Here is a 21,968-nt window from a genome sequence, read left to right as displayed (position 1 = left end):
AAATGTGAAAATAATTTAAAATGTGAAATTGTGAGTTATCAGTATCGGCCATGAGAAGCAGGTATTTTCAGGTTATTAGTATCGGCAGAAAAAAATCCAGATCATGCATTTCCTAGTTAGGATCGTGTGAAAAAAGAAAATAGAAAAAGAGGAGGACCAGAGGAGAGGATCAGAAGATGATAAAACAAAGATGAGATGAGGGAAGAAATAAGAGCCAGCCCATAGAAAATAGCATTAAAAATGTGTTTATGAGAGTTTGAAGGACATTTGCTGCGTCCTGACTGCTTTATGGGTAATCACTAATCACTTTGGCGTTCTTTATGGAGGAAGAGTCAGAAGAAGACTGCCGGCAGATATGATGTACAAATAATTTAAAACATAATCACGAGCCACAATGTTAATTATATGGGAATGACCAAAATTAAAAATGAATTAAAACTGAAGAGAATTAAAATGTCCTGAGCCAAATGCTGTTAAAACAGATAACGCAGGTCAAACTAAATTAACTGAAATGATCGTGCTGTGCTTATCAGGTGATTAGGGGCTGATGATAAAAGACATATGGCCTGATTCTGGCAGCAGTGTTGAACACTTGCTTTATATATCCACAGTTAAGCTCAAGCGCTTACAATAACTCATATCCACATTCAGCCACTGTGCTGTAAAGGGACATGAGTCATTTTAACAAGGCTGCTATAAGTGTCCCAGCTGGCCTTGTGTTGAGGTCGAAGGAAATAAAAAACGTAGATTAATCACTCTATTGATGAAGCATTTATCAAGCTTTTCTCAGCGAGGGCACTTATCACTGCGCTGATGTAGTGACCATGTTCGGCATGACCAAACACTACTCACATCAATACGCTCACATATTGTACAGTTGATATGTGCAGTATATTTCATTTTGACAGAGCGAAGCTGATATGACATATAACACATATGACAGCAGGTATAATTCAAAGTGTGTAGACACACCCTCTCTCACACACATATAAGACAAAAAAACACATTTCATTTCTTCCTGTTGTGTTCTCTGTGATGCCAGCTGGAATAGGAGTTAGGGCTGTCTGTCGTCATATTTTATGAGGTAATAACCCTAAAAAAAAATCCTTGAATAAATTTGAACAAATTAAACAGATTAAATGGCTTTTTAGTGTTGGAGCCTAAATAGATTTTTTGTTAAGGTGGTTACATAAAAGTAATTTATAGTGTTGTTAGATTGATGCTAGGCCACCGTGTTGATATAGATGTGTGCTTCTCTTTGTGTGCAACAAGCAGGAGATCAAACTGTTTTTTTTGGCCGCAAGGTTAATGTTTTTTCACAGCAACAAATATGAATTGAAGCAGATATTTTGATGGATACAAACATGTGAATTTGGGAATATATTGCATCTATCCTTTTTCAATAAGTTTTGACTTTTTTGTCTTTACAGTGCTCTGGAGTTACTGGAAATGTCCGAATCACACAAGTATTTCCTCAATTCATTGTTTGGTCAAATAAAATATCAGAAAATAGTTAAAATGTCAATCCCACTTTCTTAAATTGAGGCCTTAAAATGTCTAAATCCCAAATATATTCAGTTTAATATGATATGGAACACAAAAAAGCAGAAAAAGCAGGCTGAAGAACAGCACTTCTGCAAGACTAATTTTAACATTCCTTTTCTTCAACCTGAAGCGTTACTCATCTCTTCCCTCTCTCCATCCATTACCTCTTCTATCCTCCTTTCCTTACCATAGGAGAATTAGACATTTCATGGCCTATTAATAGTGCTGACAGCTTTAGTTCTGGTGAACCCAATTTACTCTTCATACTATTCAGGGCTGCTGTGAATGATGTATAGACGCCCTGAGGCTGCTCACACCAGAGCCCAGCCTGTCTGGGTGGGCACATACAAAATCATAAATAAAACCCAATGTGGGTTTTTATTTTTTTATTTTTCCAGGAGACCATTTACATTATACAGAAAGGTCAGGCAGTTGCCTGTATTTAAAGCATTCAATATGTAATGCTTGTTTTATATTTCTAAAACAAGCATTACATATTGAGGGTTTACTGGAATTGCAAGAAATATTATTATTATTATTATTATTATTGGTAGCAGAGGGACAATCGGTTACTGCAATCAAGTCAAGTAATGAGTTGATGAATCGATGTTACTAACACTTAAGTGAGACTGTTTTCTAAGGAGCCTTTCCCGCCCATTTAGTGAAGTTTTTCACTACCACGTGTCTTTTTATTCCTCTTCAGTTTTAACATTTGAAGCTTCAATCAAGGTTTCTGGTTTGTGCTTCAAATGTCATATTGTGTGTCATCATCACCCTTTAAAAATCTCTTGAACAAAATGTGAGGGAAGTGATTAACCATAATAGTGTTAGGGCTAAAATAGAATTTTTGTTACTGTGGTTACATACATTAAGTATTAAGATTTAATATTAAGTTTGATGTTGCCACATATGGATTGAAGCATAATATTCTGTTTGTATTTAGGAAATGAATACACCCTTTCGTCAATAAATTTTGACTTTTGGATTTAAAGCTGCAGAGTTACTGGAAATGTTTGGATCACACTACACGGTCACCACTGGAATCTAATTCTACAAATAGTACAATACTAATAATATTAGTGTAGCCAATTTTTTTCTTAAACAGAATCAATTGACATAAATGATGGTTTGAAACTTCAAACTACTTGGTAAAGCCCTGCTTTTCACAGATCAAGGATAGCTCTGTTGATATATATGTTGCATCTGTGCAAAAATGAATGTTAATGAAAAATATCTGCAACGATGACTTCCCTTCTCAGTGTCATTTCCTCCTGGTGATCCTACATTCATGCACGCTTAAGCATATTACATATGCACACACACACGCACATAAATATCACCCACCGATGAGAGGAACAGAGTCGGACGTGGCAGGCATGATCTCTGCTACCAGAAGCATGAAGACAGTTAGCGAGAGGAGCACAGTGATGCCTTGAGACAGAGATCAAGAGAGAGAGAACATGAGCATATACATAATGACGTGATCAGGGTCACTGGTGTATGAAATCACTCCTGTAATTACTTATGTATGTAATCAGTTATGTTCAATGACTACAACCATTTATCAGCTGCTGGCTCATCTGACGTGTCCAAGGTAGGTTACAGCTCCAGAAATCCCTCAAACACTTTGACTTTGTAACTGCTGACTGCTCATTCACGGACGGCTATTCATCAAAACTCACGGGGACTGATAGAATTCCAAAATGGATTTAGTGCCAAGCCTCTTATTTTGAAATTCAATTATTCCAAGGTTATTTGACATGCATGTATTCATGGCTGGCTATTCATAAAGACAAATATTTATGCACAAACTGCTTTCATATGTTTACGTATTGCTGCACAGATTACATGTCCAAGTTTGAAAAACTACATTTTTGTGCATTACTCTATTACTCTATTAAGGCCATTATATGTATAAATAATAATAGAAATTACGGGGTCAGAGTAGAGGGGGTTGTATTAAGAGAAAAAAGTCACTATTATAGAGGTTACCATTGTTTTACCATAATTTCTGAGAAAAATGGTGGTAAATCTTGGAGAAAAAACCCCCATAAATATTCTCAAAAATTGTTGTCGTAAAAGTCATAAATTTACTAGAAATCTGTGATTTTTTTTCTTGTAAATTCCCCCCCCTTTAATGTCAATGACAATATCCAATTTTTTCCCCCATAAATGTACAAATTTCTCAGCTTTGTAGTTTATTTTAATTCATTTTTTTTTCCAACAATTGCCCGAATATGCTGTATTCTGGTTTAAAAACACATTACTCCAGGTTTGTACTGTAAAAACATCTTCATCTTTTTTCTATCTGTCCTACATTGATCAATAACACATTTTTCAAATGTTTTGCTAGACAAAGTAATTTCATGTGAATAAAATATGTCTATTTGTGCTTCAGCCCTCTCACCCAGAGAAATCTTTTCTCCAGAGTCAGCAGGCAGCAGGAAGACCAGCAGGGCCAAGCCAGAGATCAGCACACATGGGATGAGCAAATTGAGGCCATAATACAGCGTCCTGCGGCGCATGGTGACAGTGAATGTCACATCAGGGTAGGGCTCCTTACAGCAGTCATAGTACAGCTCATTGCGCTTGGCTGGCACACCTAAGAGAGGAGCACAACACATAGAGATCAGGTAGATTTTTGTAGACTAATAATGTTATTCAAGAAAGAGATGGATTGTAAAATGTGTGCAAAACAGAAACACATACAGCACATAGAAAATAAAAGATGAATATTTCTCCACTCACACCAGGCTCGGAACTGCGCTTAACATTTTTGTTGGGTGAACCATCTCACCTTGAACTCTGACTCTGGGGATGTGGTGTGATGATCTCACATATGGTCTGGCTACACACCTGCCAACATGTCCAACATTCCTATTGCATGCCATCTGGCACTGTCTAACACCCATTTCCAGCTAACCATCACCGCGGGGGCACAGGCACTGGGATCTGCTGCTACTCTGTCCCAGCTGGAAACACACCACTTGGGAGGTCTTCCAAAAATTATCCTCTTTTCAGTTCATCCTGCTACAACCGTCCAAATGATATCCCACCATAAAATCATTTAGAAAAGATAAATTGGACACAGAAGTTGGCAGGGCCTGATCTCGATGTAATAAGGGAGGAGCACAAATGTAGAGAGGCTATTTATGTATTTGTAAGTATTTTAATCTATAGAATGTGAAGCATCATCTTGGTCAGTTGTTTTTATTTCAGCTGTGTCAGATATTAAAATCATGGAACATATTGACTTAAGTAGTCTAGTGATGGGGTATCCCACCTTTTATTGCATAAACAGCAGCTTTATACAATGACATTGGAAAAAACAATGCATCTGTCTTACCCACGAGATCCCACTCCCCGTTGGATATGTATGTGGATGTGTCCACATCCAGCATCTGGAGGTCCAGCAGCCAACCGTTGTGTGTCCAGGAGCCAAACTTCAAGTCGCACTTTTGCACGTCGAAGGGGAACCAACGCACGTCGATGTAGCAGGTGCTCTTCAAGATGCCGGGGGGGATGTACTGGCAGTAACCTGACGCGTTCACCAGCACGTTGGTGTGGAAGGTGGCGTCAAACCGCTCATCCGCACTGGAGACAGAAAAAGACGGCTTTAAAACATCAGAGCCAAAGCTCTATCATGCCGAAATGTCTTGATTGCCTTTGTAATAGATTTTGACACCATGCCTGTGTAAAACAAGCTTGAAGTTACTTTGAAATCGGTTCTGTCCATTAGTACAATCGCAGAGAGACAAAAACTCAAACAGACAAATTAAGGAGAAAGGAAGGTGTTAAGTTAGAGATACAACATTAAGTTGAAGAACAGTTAACAGATTTGTTTAAAGTTACAATCTTTTTTGGCCTCTTGGGGGAAGCAGAAACAAGAAATTGATGCAGAAATTGAAGCAGAAATTGACATTTCATCTCTTTTTACATGTGCAATGTGTAATTTTCTGTCGTCACAGATCTCTAAATCAAAATAATAACAAAACACAGAACAATGCTGCCATTGTGGTCAGTTTCTGTCAGTCAGAATTCTCTCAGTATTCATTGTTCAGGAGGTTTCACTTCCTGTCCAAAACAAATGGACATGTTACTTTAAACAAGTAAAAACCCAGGAAAAAAAAAATCAGTTAACATTCTAAATATGTGTTTTTACAATGCTGTTCGGTGACCTGGCGGAGGGGCTGCAGCCGAACTGTTACTAATGTTTGCTCATCTTGTTTCTCTGGTCACATAAGACAGTTGACTAAATTCATCTGGTTCAAATATATAGTTAAAACAAGCACTACATCAAAAGTATACCATGAAAATGTGGCAATAAACTAAATAAAAAGTACATACGCATACAATCGCAGACCCTCCCACTGTTGATGCATAGGCATATAATATGATATCATGGTGAACTTGTGAGCAAACAGTTATTAATTTGCACATCCAGTAGTTATTATGTTATAATAATATGTTATTATCAACATATTGTTATTTTACAGTCTAGTTTCTGGTCAGCTGATGAATGTGAGTCCAACTTTCAATCTCTCTTAACTCTGTCTCCGTCTACCAACTCTTTAGAAACATTTATTTGTGGGGGTTTTTGTTTGTTTTTTAACATATTTGTATACCTGTGTAAGGGTGCCACTCTTAATGGTTTCATCCTAACCTGAGCAACAATGTGATATATCTATCAGCCATCTGTGGAGCAACCAGGCGGCTGCTCCTGCCCTTCACCTCATGTATACACAGTTAAAACCCAGGTGAAATCCAGGGTTTGAGCGGTGAAATTAAATATTCACTTCCACTGCTATGCCAAATATGCAGTAACAGGAACCAAATCAGTGACATGAGAAAACACCGCAGAAGCATCCTTCAAGCTTCTGCAATTCTCAACCAGCTGGGAGCATCTAAGTGTAGCCATGGACAGGTTTTGTATAAATTAAGTTTCAAATATTTATAGCTTGAGATTGATAAAGCTTCACTCACCAGACACTCAGAAAAGCAACCAAAAAATGTCAATAGAATCACTGAACAAAGTAGAATCTGTATTCTCTGAAAATCTCAGCAAACACTAGCTTTGGGGACAGATACTTAAAATAAAGTAAAAGCCTGCAAACCTAACCTTAGACCCACTTCATCTCTGGCACTTCAGTTGAACTCTAATTAAGAATTAACGAGTAGTTCCTCTGGTGTCGGCAAGAGTATAAACTCCTGCGCCAGAGGCAAAGTTTGAACTTAGGCTGTGTCTTGTGTCTTGTTTTTTTGATACAGTATATGGCCAAAATCCTGTTCATACAAATTGATTCTCCACTGTAGCAACTAGCTGGAAGGAAGATTCTCTTCTCCCCTACTCTCTGTTGCTAGTTTTCATTTTAACAAAATGGGGCAAAATAAAAGATCAGCTTCGACCAGAACAACTGAAAGCAAAATATAGGAAATGCAACTTGTCACTGTCCTATATTTGTTTTGGATTATCCTTTTAACTCTGACAGAGAAACTAATGTTATTTAATTTAATGTCTTAGTCATCTGGATTTAAATGCCCCCATTTAGAGTTACATAACAAGATTCTCATTATCTTTTTTCATCAGCCAGACAGCCTTTTATATTTCCGCTCAGTTGTTTCATTTAGAAGACAGTTTACTGATGTTTTTTCTCACTTGTTGACATGGAACTGAAAGAAAACCTCCACAGGAAAGTCACGTTATAACTTTGCTCAACAAAGATTAGACAGTTAAAACTCCCTTTGAACATTGTGAAAATTAAATTAAATTAAAAATAAGGAAGCATTAACCCATCCATATTATTGTTATAAGTGTTTTAACATTTGAAGGACATGTAGGCGGTAAAAAGTGTTGGTAAAGTTCATCTTTAGCAGCAGAGAAAAATGCCAGCCAATAAAGAAAAAAAGGAAACAGATAATGTAGCAAACAGATGGAGAAAAAAGGCTGTAATCTCCTTTTGTAAGGCTTGTTAGCTTTTAGTAGTTGGAAGGAAGAAAAATGTCATGTAATTAAGAGTTTTTCATTGCATGATATACCCAAACAATATATTCCTGATAATAAATAAATCCTGTTTTTTCATCATAGGGCATAAAAAAGTCCAGAGCTGACAGTCCTTTTCACTTTCCAAACAAATTTAGAACTCAAACCCACACACTGACCTCTATATACATATGCAGCATAAAGGCACACACAATACACCTATACATGCGAACACACACAATGCAATCCCCAGCGAGAGAGATAACGCCAGCGTGTCTGAAACATCTCGGAGCCTTATTCAGCCTCAACAAAAGAACGTGGTGTGCATCTTAACAGAATTTGCCGATAGACCCATTTTATTTGTCACAGCCTTTGCTTAAGATTGAGTGATTTACCTTTTTGCAGGGGGTTAAGTGTGGTCATTTATCTCTCGTTTTTGTGTTTGCTGCTATCAGCTGTGGCTCCGGGTGCTGGGGGAGGCATGTGTGGGTTGACCAAGGCGGAGCTACACAATGAATTATTCAAGCTTTGGCCTTACTTTATCTGAAGGTGTTCTCTACTGGGGTGTGTTGGAGAGTACACACTGTGCAAGTTCTGTATGTGCAGAAAAGGAGAGCAATGCAACATGCTCAAAGTTATGGAAATAAGATCAATTAGAGCTTGCTCCACGTATTATTTGAAAACATTTCTACTTTTGTATTTAGATGTTCTTTTCATTACCGTTAAGATCAAATATTTTAAGATTTTGAAACAAAATTCAGTGTGCAATGTATACATTTTAAACATAAAATATCCACACAACTGGACAAGCGATAGCCCTGGGAGAACGGACGTGGTCGTGCTCGTACAAGCCGCCCTCAGACAGACACACACACACACACACACACACACACACACACCAGTACTGTAGACACATGAGAGTGAGGCAAGGTGGAAACAGAGACTGACCGACGATGACAATGGTGGCAGTGACAGGTTCCTGCACCATGGGACATGAGTCACCAAAGCTTTCCTCTCACTCACTCAACACCTCCTGCTGTCCTCACACAGGAAAACACACTCACACACACACTAACGAAAAAAGAAAAAAAAAGGAGGAAGCCACAAAGTACAGAGTGTCCTAAAGTAGGCTTGCAAACAATTAAGAGTGGAAACTTTACACAGAAATTACACCAAAATTAACAGGAATTGATGGGGGAAAATGGATATAAAACGGGTTATGTGGCTGTATTTACCATGTCACAGGCAGATGAAAACTAAGTATATAATGGGTGGCAAAAATCCATTTCATATTTCCAAAATTAATTAATAAGTCAAATGCATACAGGGTGAAATGTGCCATGTGGTGAGTTAGCTGTCTAGCAACAAGCAGCATACTCCAGGCCTGAATAGTGAAGCCAGTGTAGAAGTGCCTTAAACCTGTATTCTTTCTAAGGGCCAGCAGGGGTCTACTCCACTGATTGCAAAAAGAAGTCTATGAGGAAATGAGCCTACTTCTAACTTGATTATTTATCTCAGTAAACATCATCATAATGAGTCTCAATTGCTAGTTTGCAGTGTTCTTCAATACAGCATGCTGTTCATTATGGATATTATGGTTGCATTTAGAGTAAAATAGATGATAAAGCAGGGTATGCTTTCGGGCAGGTCTATCTTGTGATTGACTTAGAATTTTGACCCTTTCACAGTGAGTTTTTAGTTCATCAGTTGTAACTTTTCAGTAGCTTATAAATGTCTTGTGTAATGTTCCTTTGTACTAAAATACACTCCAATAAGGAGTAAGATGTTTTGATGTTTTTACAGATGCCTTTACAAACCAAGCCCCTACTCCACAACCCCTACCACTTCACTTTAGGCTGCGATCTGCTGGTTTACTGAAATATCACTGATAAATATTTACACCTGTGATACATACAATTTACATGAAAGCATGTTGTCCTTTGGCTCAGACAGTGTGTGGACTGTTTATGTGATAGCAGAATATACTATGCATGCAGATGGTTGAAATTTTACTGAATGCTTAATTAATGGGATGCTGGTAAATAATCTGTACATGCCATCGAAGAGTGCGCTGCTGAACACAGTGCAAGGTTACAATTCAATTAAATGGGCTTGTATTTAACCAAAACATGCAGCTAGACCCACACTAGTACTGTATCTTGTGTCTATCCCCCTCAAATTAAAAGGGACACCTTTTAAATTTAAATTGTGCAGAAAATCTAAAATTCTTCATCTTAACTTCCCTTGAAAATCTTCTGGAAATGTACCAAGAAATTGACGATAGGGTTACACCCAGTGTAGGGTATAATAATTTATCACATACTTGTAAAATATGGAGAATGAAATTATCTTAAAAGCAATATCTCAATTGCAGACTAAGAAATACTATTATGTCCCTCTAAAGTCATGATATGGCTCGTATGCTGTTGTTGATGCCTGCTATCCTGTTGCTTTATCCTATTAGATTTGTTTGCCAAGACAATAAGTCTCACGCCAACACCTTCCCTGATGCTTTAAGCCGCGCAGTAGAGAGCTACTACTCCTACAACCTACTCAGGCTGCATTAATCAAAGACTTATCCACCCATGTACATTGTGTCATACTCCAGGAACAAAGCATTCAACTCAACAGCCTGCGGGGGTCCTGACATCAGGCTTTCTGTCTCACAGCTGCAAGGCTCCGTGGTTAACGAGCTGGTCAAGGAAGCTGCAGGCAAGAAGTGAAGTATGTTTCCAGTTTCCAGTGGGATGTTTGTTCCTATAGAGGTAGAGCACTAATACATACATCACCCATCACTGTGTTGGGATAATGATAAGTGACATAACTGTTGGAGTTAATACTTTTTCAGATTTTTTTCAGCATTTAAAATAATGTTATGATAAACTGAGCATGATTGTTATAGATTAAACTGATATATTCCTGTGTATCATGGGAGCTTCATTATTGTTGACTGACATCTCTTTGGCCTCCAGATGCTCACCTTGTCCAGTAAGAATAATGTCCATAGGACATAACACACAATTGATACCCTCAATCTGTATTTCAGTACATCTTTTTTCGCATATAAATACTGCAGGCTCCTGCTAATCGTGATGTCATCAGCTCTCAAATTTCTCACCACAGAAAAAGAGAGAGGCGACGAGTTACAGAAAAATTAAGGCTTGACCTTAAAAAAAAGGTTTAACCTTTCATGGGGTCTATACAAACTTTGGTACAAACCAAAATGCACTTTGAATCCATGCACCTAAAAAAAGACAGACAGGCCAGAGTATTTATTCATTTAAGTGATCACCGAAAACTCATGATATCCGTCCATCTGTCCCTTCAGTCAACCATCCACCACCCAAAAACAAACAAAAATCCCTCCAACTATCCATTTATCCGATTAATTCCCCTTTCATCTTTATGGCCTGTCACAACGCTCCGTCTGTGTTGTACATCTACTGTCCCTGCTGGCAGAATTAAGATTCTGTTTGTGGTTTACCCAAGTTGGACGTCCTTCGTGTGCCTCATCGATCCCCAGTCAAGTGAGACCATTGACTTTTCCCTCTAATGAGAGAGGAGGTCAACGTCTTACATAGACATTTTATCCGGATACTCCTAATACAAAATGAATCACACACACACACACATGCATGAACCTATTCATGCCTGTCTCAGTGGAGGCCACTTTTGTCCTGCTGTCAAAACCTACTTATGGATATTAAATTAGTCAACTCCTTTACATAAATACACCAAGATCTTCAATTGACTACTAGAAGGTTCATTTTAATGAGCAGAATAAGAAAAACAACTTGAAAAGATGTTTAAGCTTTACTAATTAGTCTGCTCCATGCTAAAAGCCATTGGGGCGTACGGTAATCTAATTTATTTGATCTGAATTTGAAGATGTCATCTGTCAATATGGGTACAAAATCTTTGCAAACATGGTGAATAGGAAAATGTTTTCCCCAGGCAGTATACATGAATACGGTCGGGATGCTAAATACATGACTCACGGTATAGATTATCCATGCATGAAACATCATTGTGAGGCAGTGTGAGTCAGCATGAGCACAATGATCTGAAAATATGAAAAGCAATATGAGAGAAATATGCCAGATTTCACACTGGGATGATAATATGAGCTGAATGAGTCATCAACCACAATTTTATTTCTTTTAAGTCTCACTCTTCTTTTCCTGAACACATTACATATTGAGATGGCATCTGACCTCATAAACATCATTAACATCATATTAAAACAATAGAGCCGAATGAGGATTTATTGGGAGCTCTCGTCTGAGCTGCATGCTAATAAGCCTGAATGCAGCTGCTATTCAACACAGTAAGACTAGCGTGTTATTGGCTGCGCACTGATGGCCCACAGTGTAATGACGTGTGTTGTGCCATTGCTGCCTGTAATTGTGTCAGCGTATGTGTGTGTGTGTGTGTGTGTGTGTCTGTGTGTGTGTGGCAGGCTGGTGAAGATTGTTTGGTGTGCACAGATATTTACTGTGTATTAGTGAGACAAGAGCTTAGAGGTGCATGGTGTAATTAGTTAGGTGTGAATGTGTTTGTGTGTTTCCAGCAGTGATCCATATTATTGCTGAAAACTATAAATTTTCATCTCTCCTCAGGGGGCATGTAAACCTTGCTCGCTGTAAATCTTCCCCTTCAGCTTCACTGTTCATCTATTCTGACTTCAATGCGGTAAGCAATAGTCTGAAAACCAGCAATATCAGTTCTGTTTTTGTTTTGTTTTTTTCCCATTTCCCAAACTGAGGCAGACACGCACGCCCGTTTTCAACAAGTTATGATAAATACAGTTTTGTTAAACTCTGTCTTACTCCTAAATAATTAACTCATCAACAACTAATTTGCATTATCAAATAGGAGACAAAGTGCTGACCAGATTATACTGAGGGAACTTGAGTTTTGGTTGGTCCATTGGTTGTGTCCAGGTTGAAATATCTCAACCACTTTCAGTCGATTCTCATGAATGATTTGCTATTCCAAAGCTAACTCTTTATTGGCTATCATTACCCAGCATTTCCCTTGCAAGTTTACAGTCTCTGGTAAACAAATGGGCTGAATCACGGCTGCAAATCACTACTTAAAAATGTAATGCAACATTACAACTTTCACAGAACCACTGTAACAAAAGCTGTGTTCCTGATAGTGCCATTGAGCTAACAAGAACTTAACTTAACTAGCTGTTAACTGTTACACCACCAAACAGCATGCTGGTTGCAGCTAGCTCTCCATCACTCACTACAGTACTGAAGAGGTCTGAAAAGTAAAGGCAGTGTAGAAGTGCCTTAAACCTGTATTCTTTCTAATGGCCAGCAGGGGGTGACTCAACTGGTTGCAAAAAGAAGTCTAAGAGGAATTGAGCCCACCTCTAACTTGATTATTTACCTCAGTGAACATTATCATAATGAGTTTATCGCCTAAATTGCTAGTTTCAAGTCATCACTCACTCCACTACACTGCAATACTACAAGAAGAGATGAAGAAATAAAGACTGGAGGGTTTGCAGATGTTTATTGTAGCAAACTGAAAATTTTCATGCACCAGTGATGCAACTTTTGGAATGAACAATTTTGTTCCCAGAAATATCGTTGTCTCAAATTGCTAGCTCTTAGCAAACGACGCATATAATCTAACATTGCCAGGAGATGCAACTATGTCATGTCATGACAGGAAGCACAGTGTCAAGTGTAAGCTTTTGAGGTGAACTTGGATGAAGTTTCCCTACCTTAAACAAGTGCTTTCAAAGCCTAAATCTAAAAACAAACAAACCTGGTTTGCAGTGTCAAAGTCTTGTGCTTTGTACAACCAGCCAGGTAGCATTTAATTTTCCTCCAGTGCATATTTGGCAAAGCAAATGAGAAACATCTAAACGTATTTTTTATTATAAAACAGAGATGTTTTCATGAGTGAACATATTTGAGCAGGTTGCACAAGAGAAGGCAATCAAGGAACAGACAGGTAGGGTGTGAGAAGAGGGGCAGAGCAACATGCTGACACCTTGACAGACGGAGACAGGTAGCTGGGATGATTTATAAAGAGGAGTCGGTGAAGGCTGGGAACGATAAAAAATATGGAGAGAAAGAGTTAATTGAATAGAGTGAATTATAGTGAGACAGTGATTTATGAAAGAGAGACAGAGGGAGACACAAATAGAATGAGAGGAGAGGAGAGCTGGTAAGATGGGATGGATGATGGAGGTAGAGAGGGAGGAGTGGAGGGTAAAAGGCAAAGAGATTAGGACGGGTAATCCAGGCACGTCTGAAAGCTGAGCTTTTAAAAATTTGGGTTAATTCCCCTCAAACCTTTGTTTTGTCCTCGTGTTCCCTGTGATGTACATGTGTGTGTTTGTGTGTATTAGAGGTGGAATATCGTTTTCTCTCCAGTAACATCAGTGAAGACAAACTGCAAAGCTGTCTGTTGTTCTTAACCTCACTTTATGTGTTCAAGATGTTTTACAACCTTCTCCTCACACTGTATCTGTGTCGTCATCTCCCTCTTTGTAATTGAATCCATCTCTTCGTTTCGCTTATTCTCAGAGCTTATCGCCCATCTCTCACTCAAGTATGCAAACGCAACGCAATTAGTTGTTTTGGAGAAAAACAACTGGCCTACATTTATAATTGACTCGAGAAGGCTTGCACAGAAGCGTGAAGAACAGTGGATACAGCCTGACCTGAATCCAAAAAATGCAATGAGCTTGTTCAACCTCGTTAAAAAAAAGACTTCTGCTCGTCTATCTCCTTAATAAATCCTTTAAAAAAAAGCTCTTCATCAGCGTCATTTAGTGTCATTAATCTCTAATGTTAACAAGCCAGTCCTAATCAAATCATCAAGGATATCGACAGCTTTCATCAACCACCGCTGCGTCTTAAGAAGACTGATTGGCAGTTTGGATTGAGACAGTTGATATTAAGATAAGATAAACCTTTATTATTACAGCAGGGAGATTCAGGTGTTTTAACAAGAAAAGCAGTGAGAAAAGAGTCAAGGACATACCAAGATAAATAAGAATATAATAAAAAAAATTTTTTAATGTTCATGTTTTTAAAAATAAAAACATGAATCATGATAGAAACTAGATAAATACTGGGAAACAATGAATTAGATAAATAAATACAGAGCTGCTGACAGCAATAAATAAGTGAATATTTATTTGCTGACTACCCTGTCAACATAGATGATGGATGGAGTGCAAAATTACTTTCAACATGTTAATTCTACTTTTATTTAAAATGGGACGTTGCAGTAATTGAATGCAATAAAATTTTAGATTATACTGTAAGTTGTTAAAGACACGTATCTCCTCCTGTTGCCTGTGTCACTGGGTTTTGTGTTTGATTGGGTGTGATTGCTTATCACACCGGCTTAAAGTAACCCTGATATCGCTTTTTTCGCTTTGTGGAGATTAAAGACAGCGTCTAATAAAATAGTGATGCATCAGAAGGATTATACAGATTTTTCAATCACTCAAACGCACTTTCCCGAATATAAAAATAGGAGGAAAACATTACTTCTCTGACAGGTTTGTGGACTGGAACTTCTATTTTATAAAGTTTGACAAGAAGAAAAAAGTGAAACTATACTACACTAAAAAAAAAGAACATTTAAAAAGAAAAGTAAAAAGGTCACAACCTTCAAACTTAGATTTGCAAACTGATGTATTTCTACATCTAGTCAAGACAGAGCTACCATATCATATATATTGAGTGATTTTTAGTCACGTATGTGAATGTACGACCTTTATTCTATCTTTTAGCAATGTTTTTGGCCTCTCCCGACTTTTGAGAAAAAGCTGCTATATGCTCCACTATGTTCCGCAGCTAGTCATTAACTATGTGCTGTGGGGTTTTTAGAAGTTTTTCACTGAACAGCCATCTCCTGCTGCTGAAAAACAAAAACTACAAGCAGTGAGAGTGAACCAAAACAGTAACGTTGCTGCTATACAGCTGAACAATGAGCTGAAACTATATATAAAGCTCTGTAAGCTTCAGGTGCTAATTGTCTGGAGGTTAATCACTAGAGGCAATGCTTTTCATACTATCACACTGTCATGGGATTCATTGTTATTAAGTAAGCATTGCTGCCCTAAGGAAGGCGGTAATGAGCAGGAGAAAGCAGCTCTGACCTGTTGTAAAGGAGGATGTCAGGGGTCCAGATCTGGTCTGAAGGAAATCGCAGGTTCTGGACACCGGGGTAGTTCTCTGGATTCCAGCTCAGATAGATATCTGTCCAGTACTGAAAGAGAGAGAGAGAGAGAGAGAAGACACTCACAGACTAGAATACAAAACCAATAAATACATTAAATTAAAGGGAAATCATGCCTTCATTACCTCACACATGTTGAAGCATCCAAAGCCTACATTTTGACATCATATATTCTAATAAAACTCATGCTGTAACTACTCTTTAAAGCAAATAAATGAAAACAAAACACACCTCTGGCCCAATTTTTCTTTTTTCTTCTCTATTTTATAAATTGATAACTCCTCTTGACCATAAAGACAATTCTAGTTATTCAAAGCAAATATGATCACCTGTTTAGTCAAATACTCTCTGAAAGACATTAACAAAGTATTCACTGGACATTTATCTTGAGCATTGAACAAAACAATAAAATATGGCCTCTTTAACTGGACAAAGGGACAATCATGTGAGACTGCAGGGTCCAACACTGATTCAAATACATTCACTGCAGCAATTTCACATCAAATACATTATTATAAATAATCTGTAATCTGGGTTTACAATGGTTTATAAAGCATGCTCTATAAAAGTTTAACCTCATATTTGCCAGAGATTTCCACTGAATACTTTGAGATGTTATTTTCTTAATGGTTGCAATAACTCTCAAGCTCTGCAAACCCTGTAATGTGCAGTGGCTAGTTCAACGAAACGGATTCGACTTTTACAAGAGAATTGTAGATTCAATGGAAATAAAAAGGGCTCCACTTTGCCAAGAAGGAAATGAAAATGTAGAGGTAAAATTATTCTTGCAATAAATTACATAGCAACTGTGAAGAAATCAAGGCCTGAAAAGAAAAGATTTTTCCTGTAAACATGTTTCTTACCACACAGGCATAAAAAAGGCTTAAAAAAATATAACAGTCTCTCACCATTTACAGCCAACTAGCTGCATCATTAGGCTGTAAAATGGCAACACGGTTGGATAACAAGCTACAGATGGCTCTTCTCTCTGCTTCTTGAAGACTTGTTATTTATTTTGGGCCACCCCGTCTTCCCAAAGCATCAAGTTGAGATTTCTACCACGCTAAACAGCGGCAACCAAGCAAACTCTTTCCTACTTGAAACTGTTGCACAGACTAATTCGGCTCGAGGCTACGAAACTGTTGCCTGCTGGCATTAAGTCCATTTACTCTCAAGTTGACTGCCACTTTAATGTGCTGCACTCTTCCTCCTCCTCTGCTGGTCTCACTTTCTGCTTGACAAGCTGCCTGAAGTGATGTCTTTTTGAGTATGCCGATGCCAGCATTGAACATAGACACACACACAAAACCACTCTCCCTCTACTACACACACGGTCAGCAACAACTGGTGGCTCAGCTCCAGTACTGAAAATGATGTGAAACTGTGAAAATAGTTGAAGACAGCTTAAAAAAATACATGGATGCATGAGTTGGCAGTAACGGCAGACATAGTAAATATTAAATTATAGACATTCCTTTTAGACTGTGAGCAAGATAAAAAAAGACTCAATCTAGGAAATACATTGCATATCTGGACGTGCATGGTTCAATTCAATATCATCAACAAGCACTTAATGTGGTAGCGCTAGTAAGTTGAGAAACACAGTCACAGTGTCTTCAGAAGATAATTGTGTAATAAAAGCAGAAATATAACTAAAGCACATTAAATTCATGATTAGGTGCCCTTCTGAAAGTTTGACTCACCAGCTGCAGCCAGGCGTTGGTCATCAGCACTTGGTTCTTCTCATCCTGAGGACAGAAACAAAAAAAGAGAGAAGGGGGGGGAAAGAGTTTTTTCTTTTGTATAAGAGAAGACAACGAGGCTGATCCATATTTAATATAGTGGAAAAAGGCTTTGTCATCAGCAAGTCAGCGCAGTTGCTTTGCATATCCAAAGAAGAAAAAAACAGACGATTTAAAACTGTTAAAGATGGTTTTATGTAACCAAATGCAGTTCTGTTGAACACTGGAGCCATCAGCTTACACAACCCTGTTATAACAGCTAGAATACTTTAGGTCCTAGTGGATTTAAACAACGATGATTCCGTGCTGGCTCCAATTAAAGAACAAGGAGGCAAATTAAACCAAATTTTACAGACAAAATAACATCACAGAAGGTATGTTTTGTTTCTTTTCTAGACTCACTGATGCAGAATGAATAGATTTGTAGCAGGTTCACCGGTTTCCGTTAGTTCATTTAATGAAGCGAAATGCCAACTAGGGTTGCAAAACTGCAAAAGTTGGCCCTCAACAGGGAACTTAAATATAATTGAGCACAATATATTTTAGCATTATCTTGACTAAAACAACCATAATTCATGCAAGTACACTTGAATATTTGCTATTCCTCAATCACATGCACACAGCACACCGCTTACTGCAGGGCTGCTGAGGCCACGCCCCCTACATGCACTGTTCATCCTCCTGTGCATTCCTCCATCAAATGTTTAATTCAACATTTACATATGTTGAATGGGACTTTTTCTCGATTTTTTGGGGGGGAGGGGGGATTTTTAAATGGGTGGGCTCGGGGGGATGAGTAATACTTAACTCAACATTGTATTATATTGTATGTGTTTTTAATTTTATTATTTTGCATGGATGTCTGCTTATGAGAAAACAAAATGTTCATATGTATGTTTTCAAATTATAATACAGTTTGTTTAAATTTCCCCCAATTTCCAGTTAATTCCCATAAATTCTTATAGATTTCCATTTCCATAAGTTTCTGATTTGGAATATTTCCCAAACGCCCCAGCTTAACTTCCCATGGAAAGTTTCCTGGAAATTCACAGAAAATTTTATTTTTTTCCCCCCTTTGCAACCATAATGCTAACACTTACACATGCTTTATAAATGTGTTAAATTGTCTATGTAATGTCTGAAAAGCTCTATTGCGGGTTTCCAGCTCTAAAAATCCAATATATTGCATCTACTGTTGACCTGCTTTCTCCCCCTAAAAATCCCTACCACTCTAAAAAAAAAAAAAAAAAGAGAGAGACAAAATGATTAGGGGTTTAAATTCAAATTATAGGATTGTAACTTATATGGTTTATGTTTGATATGTTGCTTATGATTTGGTGAAGGCATTCCTGTAAAAGCAGATAGAAGCCTGAGACTTTACCAAATAATGAACTTCAGAAATGGTATCAAAGTGAAAATATAGCATTTGGGAAATTATTCTAGCTGCAAGGTGAAATTAGCATTTCTGCAAGCTTCAGAGTTTCTTCTCCAAGTGCAAAGTGGAAAAGTCAGAACAGGAATGCCTGCACTGAAAAGAGGAAAGCTGAAAGGGATCAAAGCAGTTTCCCTTTTCCAACGCACTGTATCTGTTTATCCATATATCTATACTGCTCTCTCTTTTTTTAAATTATTTTTCTGAGCTTTGAGTTGAAAATGTGGGCACATATGGCAAAGGCCTCTATAATGACTTTTTTGAAGGCAGATGACCCAGATGATCGAGCAAAGTCACAGCTGAAAGTAATCATGGGAAATGTGTGTCTCTTCAGAGATTTCAAAACCCCCCAATGGTTTGTTGTGTGTGTGTGTGTGTGTGTGTGTGTGTGTGTGTGTGTGTGTGTGTGTGTGTGTGTGTAAAATGTATGACCTGAAAATATTAACTTCGCTCACCTATTCAAGGTCAGAGCACCAAAATGCCTGCAGCAATATGTGGTTAGTGAGCACACATTCAATATACACACTTCACTTTTCTTAATCTACTTAAGGTAAAATATTTATTATCAGTCATTCTCCTATCAAAATGTGAAGCTCAAAACTTATTATTATATTCCAGGTATTATTATTTGTCCATGGAATATGACTTTGCAAATCATCCAATTCACAAATACTCAAAAATATAACTTTTTATTTACTTTTATCTTCTGTTTCTACATGAATATGTGTGTGTTTATATGAGTCAACATATGAGTCTCCGTATGGACAAATGTTCCTAGAACCTGACCTAGAAACATGCTGCACCAGTCAGTCAACACTGTTTACTTTATATCTGATGAATAAATTAGTTGAATGAACATTGGCGTTCCCATGAACACTGAACAGCATATAACATTTAGAGTACATACTAGTACACCTCTGGGTCTCGGCACATCAGTTACTGCTCCATAATTTAAACAATCCCACACACAAAGTATTCTCAGGTAGATAAAAATGTTACTATATTTTATTATTTCATCACTTGTTAAGCAGCAGCTTGTCTGCTTATTCCACAGAGATGGGCTGTCACGATGTAGTGGCAAAAAATATCTTTAGAATATTTAATTTTTTAAAAACACCTCATATTGTACATATCTTTCTACTGTTTCTATTTTCATACATTTTAAAATATATATTTTTCTCTATTATTCATATTTTCTATTTATGCTTTTGACTCAAGTTCTTGCCTTATTAATGTATATTCATATTTTAGCACTGTTCTTATGCACCAATACACCACAGCAAATTCCTACTGGGCAATAAACCTGATTCTGATTCAATAATATCAGTCAAATTCATCTTTAACTAAAGAATTTTATCTATTTTTTGGCAAATCAATTACACTTAAAATATGTGTGCAGAACAAGGCAAGAATGGAAAGAAACAAAAAATATTGAGGCGCTGGATTACTTACACAATCATGTGTATTATTAACATGATATGAATAGGTAATTTGGTGATCGTCAATACTGGTATATCGTAACACCACGAGCTATAAGAAATGGTGAGAAGTGGACTGAAAAGGAGTCTTTATTTGTTTTAGTTTATTTTTACTGAATTTGTGTCTCTCTGGAGCAGTTGTGTGAGCGTTCTTGCTGTGTTCATCCAATAAAAGCATCTACACTTCTGGCTGGTCTGAATCCCACCTAAGCTTTAGTGTCACTCATAACCACATTTTCCCATCCATTAAGACAATATGCAGGTGGCTTCAGTCCCATCCTCTTCTTACAGTATAATGGCTACATAACCACAGTCTGTAAAAAAGGTTACTTGTCCACTTGACTTGTCTCTCTTAGACACTCTAGAGAATCAATTAAAACATGCATCACTCTTCCATTCACCTCCTCTGAAGCAGATGAGACAACAACAAATAGCAAGAACAAGGACAAACAACCCTAAAATTGCCCCTCCATGGACAGTATGAGGCCCTATGGGAGGAAAACCCTTTGAATATCTGTCTCTTCTGACAGATGAGAGCAGGCATCTGGCTGGTATGACACTCAGAGGATTTAACATGCTAACTCTTGCCTAAAGTGTCTTCTCTCATATTTCTCTGACTGACAAATATTAACACAGTCTGCAAAGTGTCTCGCAGGTTTTTCGGTCTACTCTGGTGGTTAATGAGTCGAGGAGTCATTTAAAGGCCTCTGAGCAGAATTTCAACAATTTGAAAAGTCATTAAAGATAGTAGACCTGGAATGATTTCTGGGTCACAGGTTGGAGGGAGGAGGGATTGGTAATCTTCATAAATTGGGAATGTGTCAGGGGTGTCAAACTCAGGTAGATACAAAACACTGTCAGGACAGTGGGCCTCAGGGAAAGTCTGACAAGTCTTATCTGCAGTCTAGACGACATGAAAAAATGTGGATGGGAAGTTAAATAAGCAACGTTAACGACTATCTCAGCTACCAATCTTAAGTAGCAAAACACTTCAGACAGAAGCAGGTATTCAGACAGGAACGCCTTCGGTTGGCCACCGCAGGGCCTTGCTGGATGATGTTGCCTTGCAGCTAAAAGTTGAGCCAGGTTAAACTTTTTTTTTTGCCAGAGAACTCTACTTTTGTTTTCCTGGAGCCCCATGTGTTGGCATCTTCACCTCATTGATTGGCACAAGCATTAGGCATGCGTTATTTCATGCAGGGTTACTGATGATCTTAACGCGGCCCTAATCTCACTCTGCTTCACTGGAGCAGCAAGAATAACTATGCTCAGCCAGCTTTCCCTTTATGAATATAGATTAAAAACAATAGAACACTGATGTTGAAAGAGAAATTAAGAGTACAATGTGTCAGTTCAGGTAAAGTTCCAGCCAGCTGACTTTCAGGTCAACAACTAAAGAACAATGTATAAAAGTATTTAGTGTGTGTGTGTCGCTGGAATTGTCGTGAGTCCCGGTCGAGAGGGTCTTTATGTAAAAGACGTCACACAGCAGGAGTGCTTTACTTCTGCCAATATTCAACACTGTTCCATAAGCACAATCCTGCTGCTGAATGTGTCACTTATCTCCCACA

At 37.9% G+C, this 21,968-nt stretch overlaps 1 protein-coding gene across 1 annotated transcript in view; it reads right to left on the bottom strand.

The window, feature by feature from the left end:
• LOC131981994 (neuronal acetylcholine receptor subunit alpha-7-like) overlaps nucleotides 1–21,968 on the bottom strand; it is a 40,825-nt gene that overhangs the window by 3,071 nt on the left and 15,786 nt on the right. The window contains exons 4-8 of the mRNA XM_059346549.1: nucleotides 17,449–17,493; nucleotides 15,666–15,775; nucleotides 4,892–5,139; nucleotides 3,953–4,147; nucleotides 2,890–2,976 (exon numbers count right to left, since the gene is read on the bottom strand). Coding sequence (XP_059202532.1) covers nucleotides 2,890–2,976; nucleotides 3,953–4,147; nucleotides 4,892–5,139; nucleotides 15,666–15,775; nucleotides 17,449–17,493 — 685 coding nt within the window. The remainder of the gene's footprint in view (nucleotides 1–2,889; nucleotides 2,977–3,952; nucleotides 4,148–4,891; nucleotides 5,140–15,665; nucleotides 15,776–17,448; nucleotides 17,494–21,968) is intronic.

This window comes from Centropristis striata, chromosome 12, assembly GCF_030273125.1.
Source record: "Centropristis striata isolate RG_2023a ecotype Rhode Island chromosome 12, C.striata_1.0, whole genome shotgun sequence".
Classification (NCBI taxonomy): domain Eukaryota; kingdom Metazoa; phylum Chordata; class Actinopteri; order Perciformes; family Serranidae; genus Centropristis; species Centropristis striata.
The sequence above is the reverse complement of the archived record's forward strand: the minus strand, read 5'-3'. Positions and strand labels throughout refer to the sequence as shown.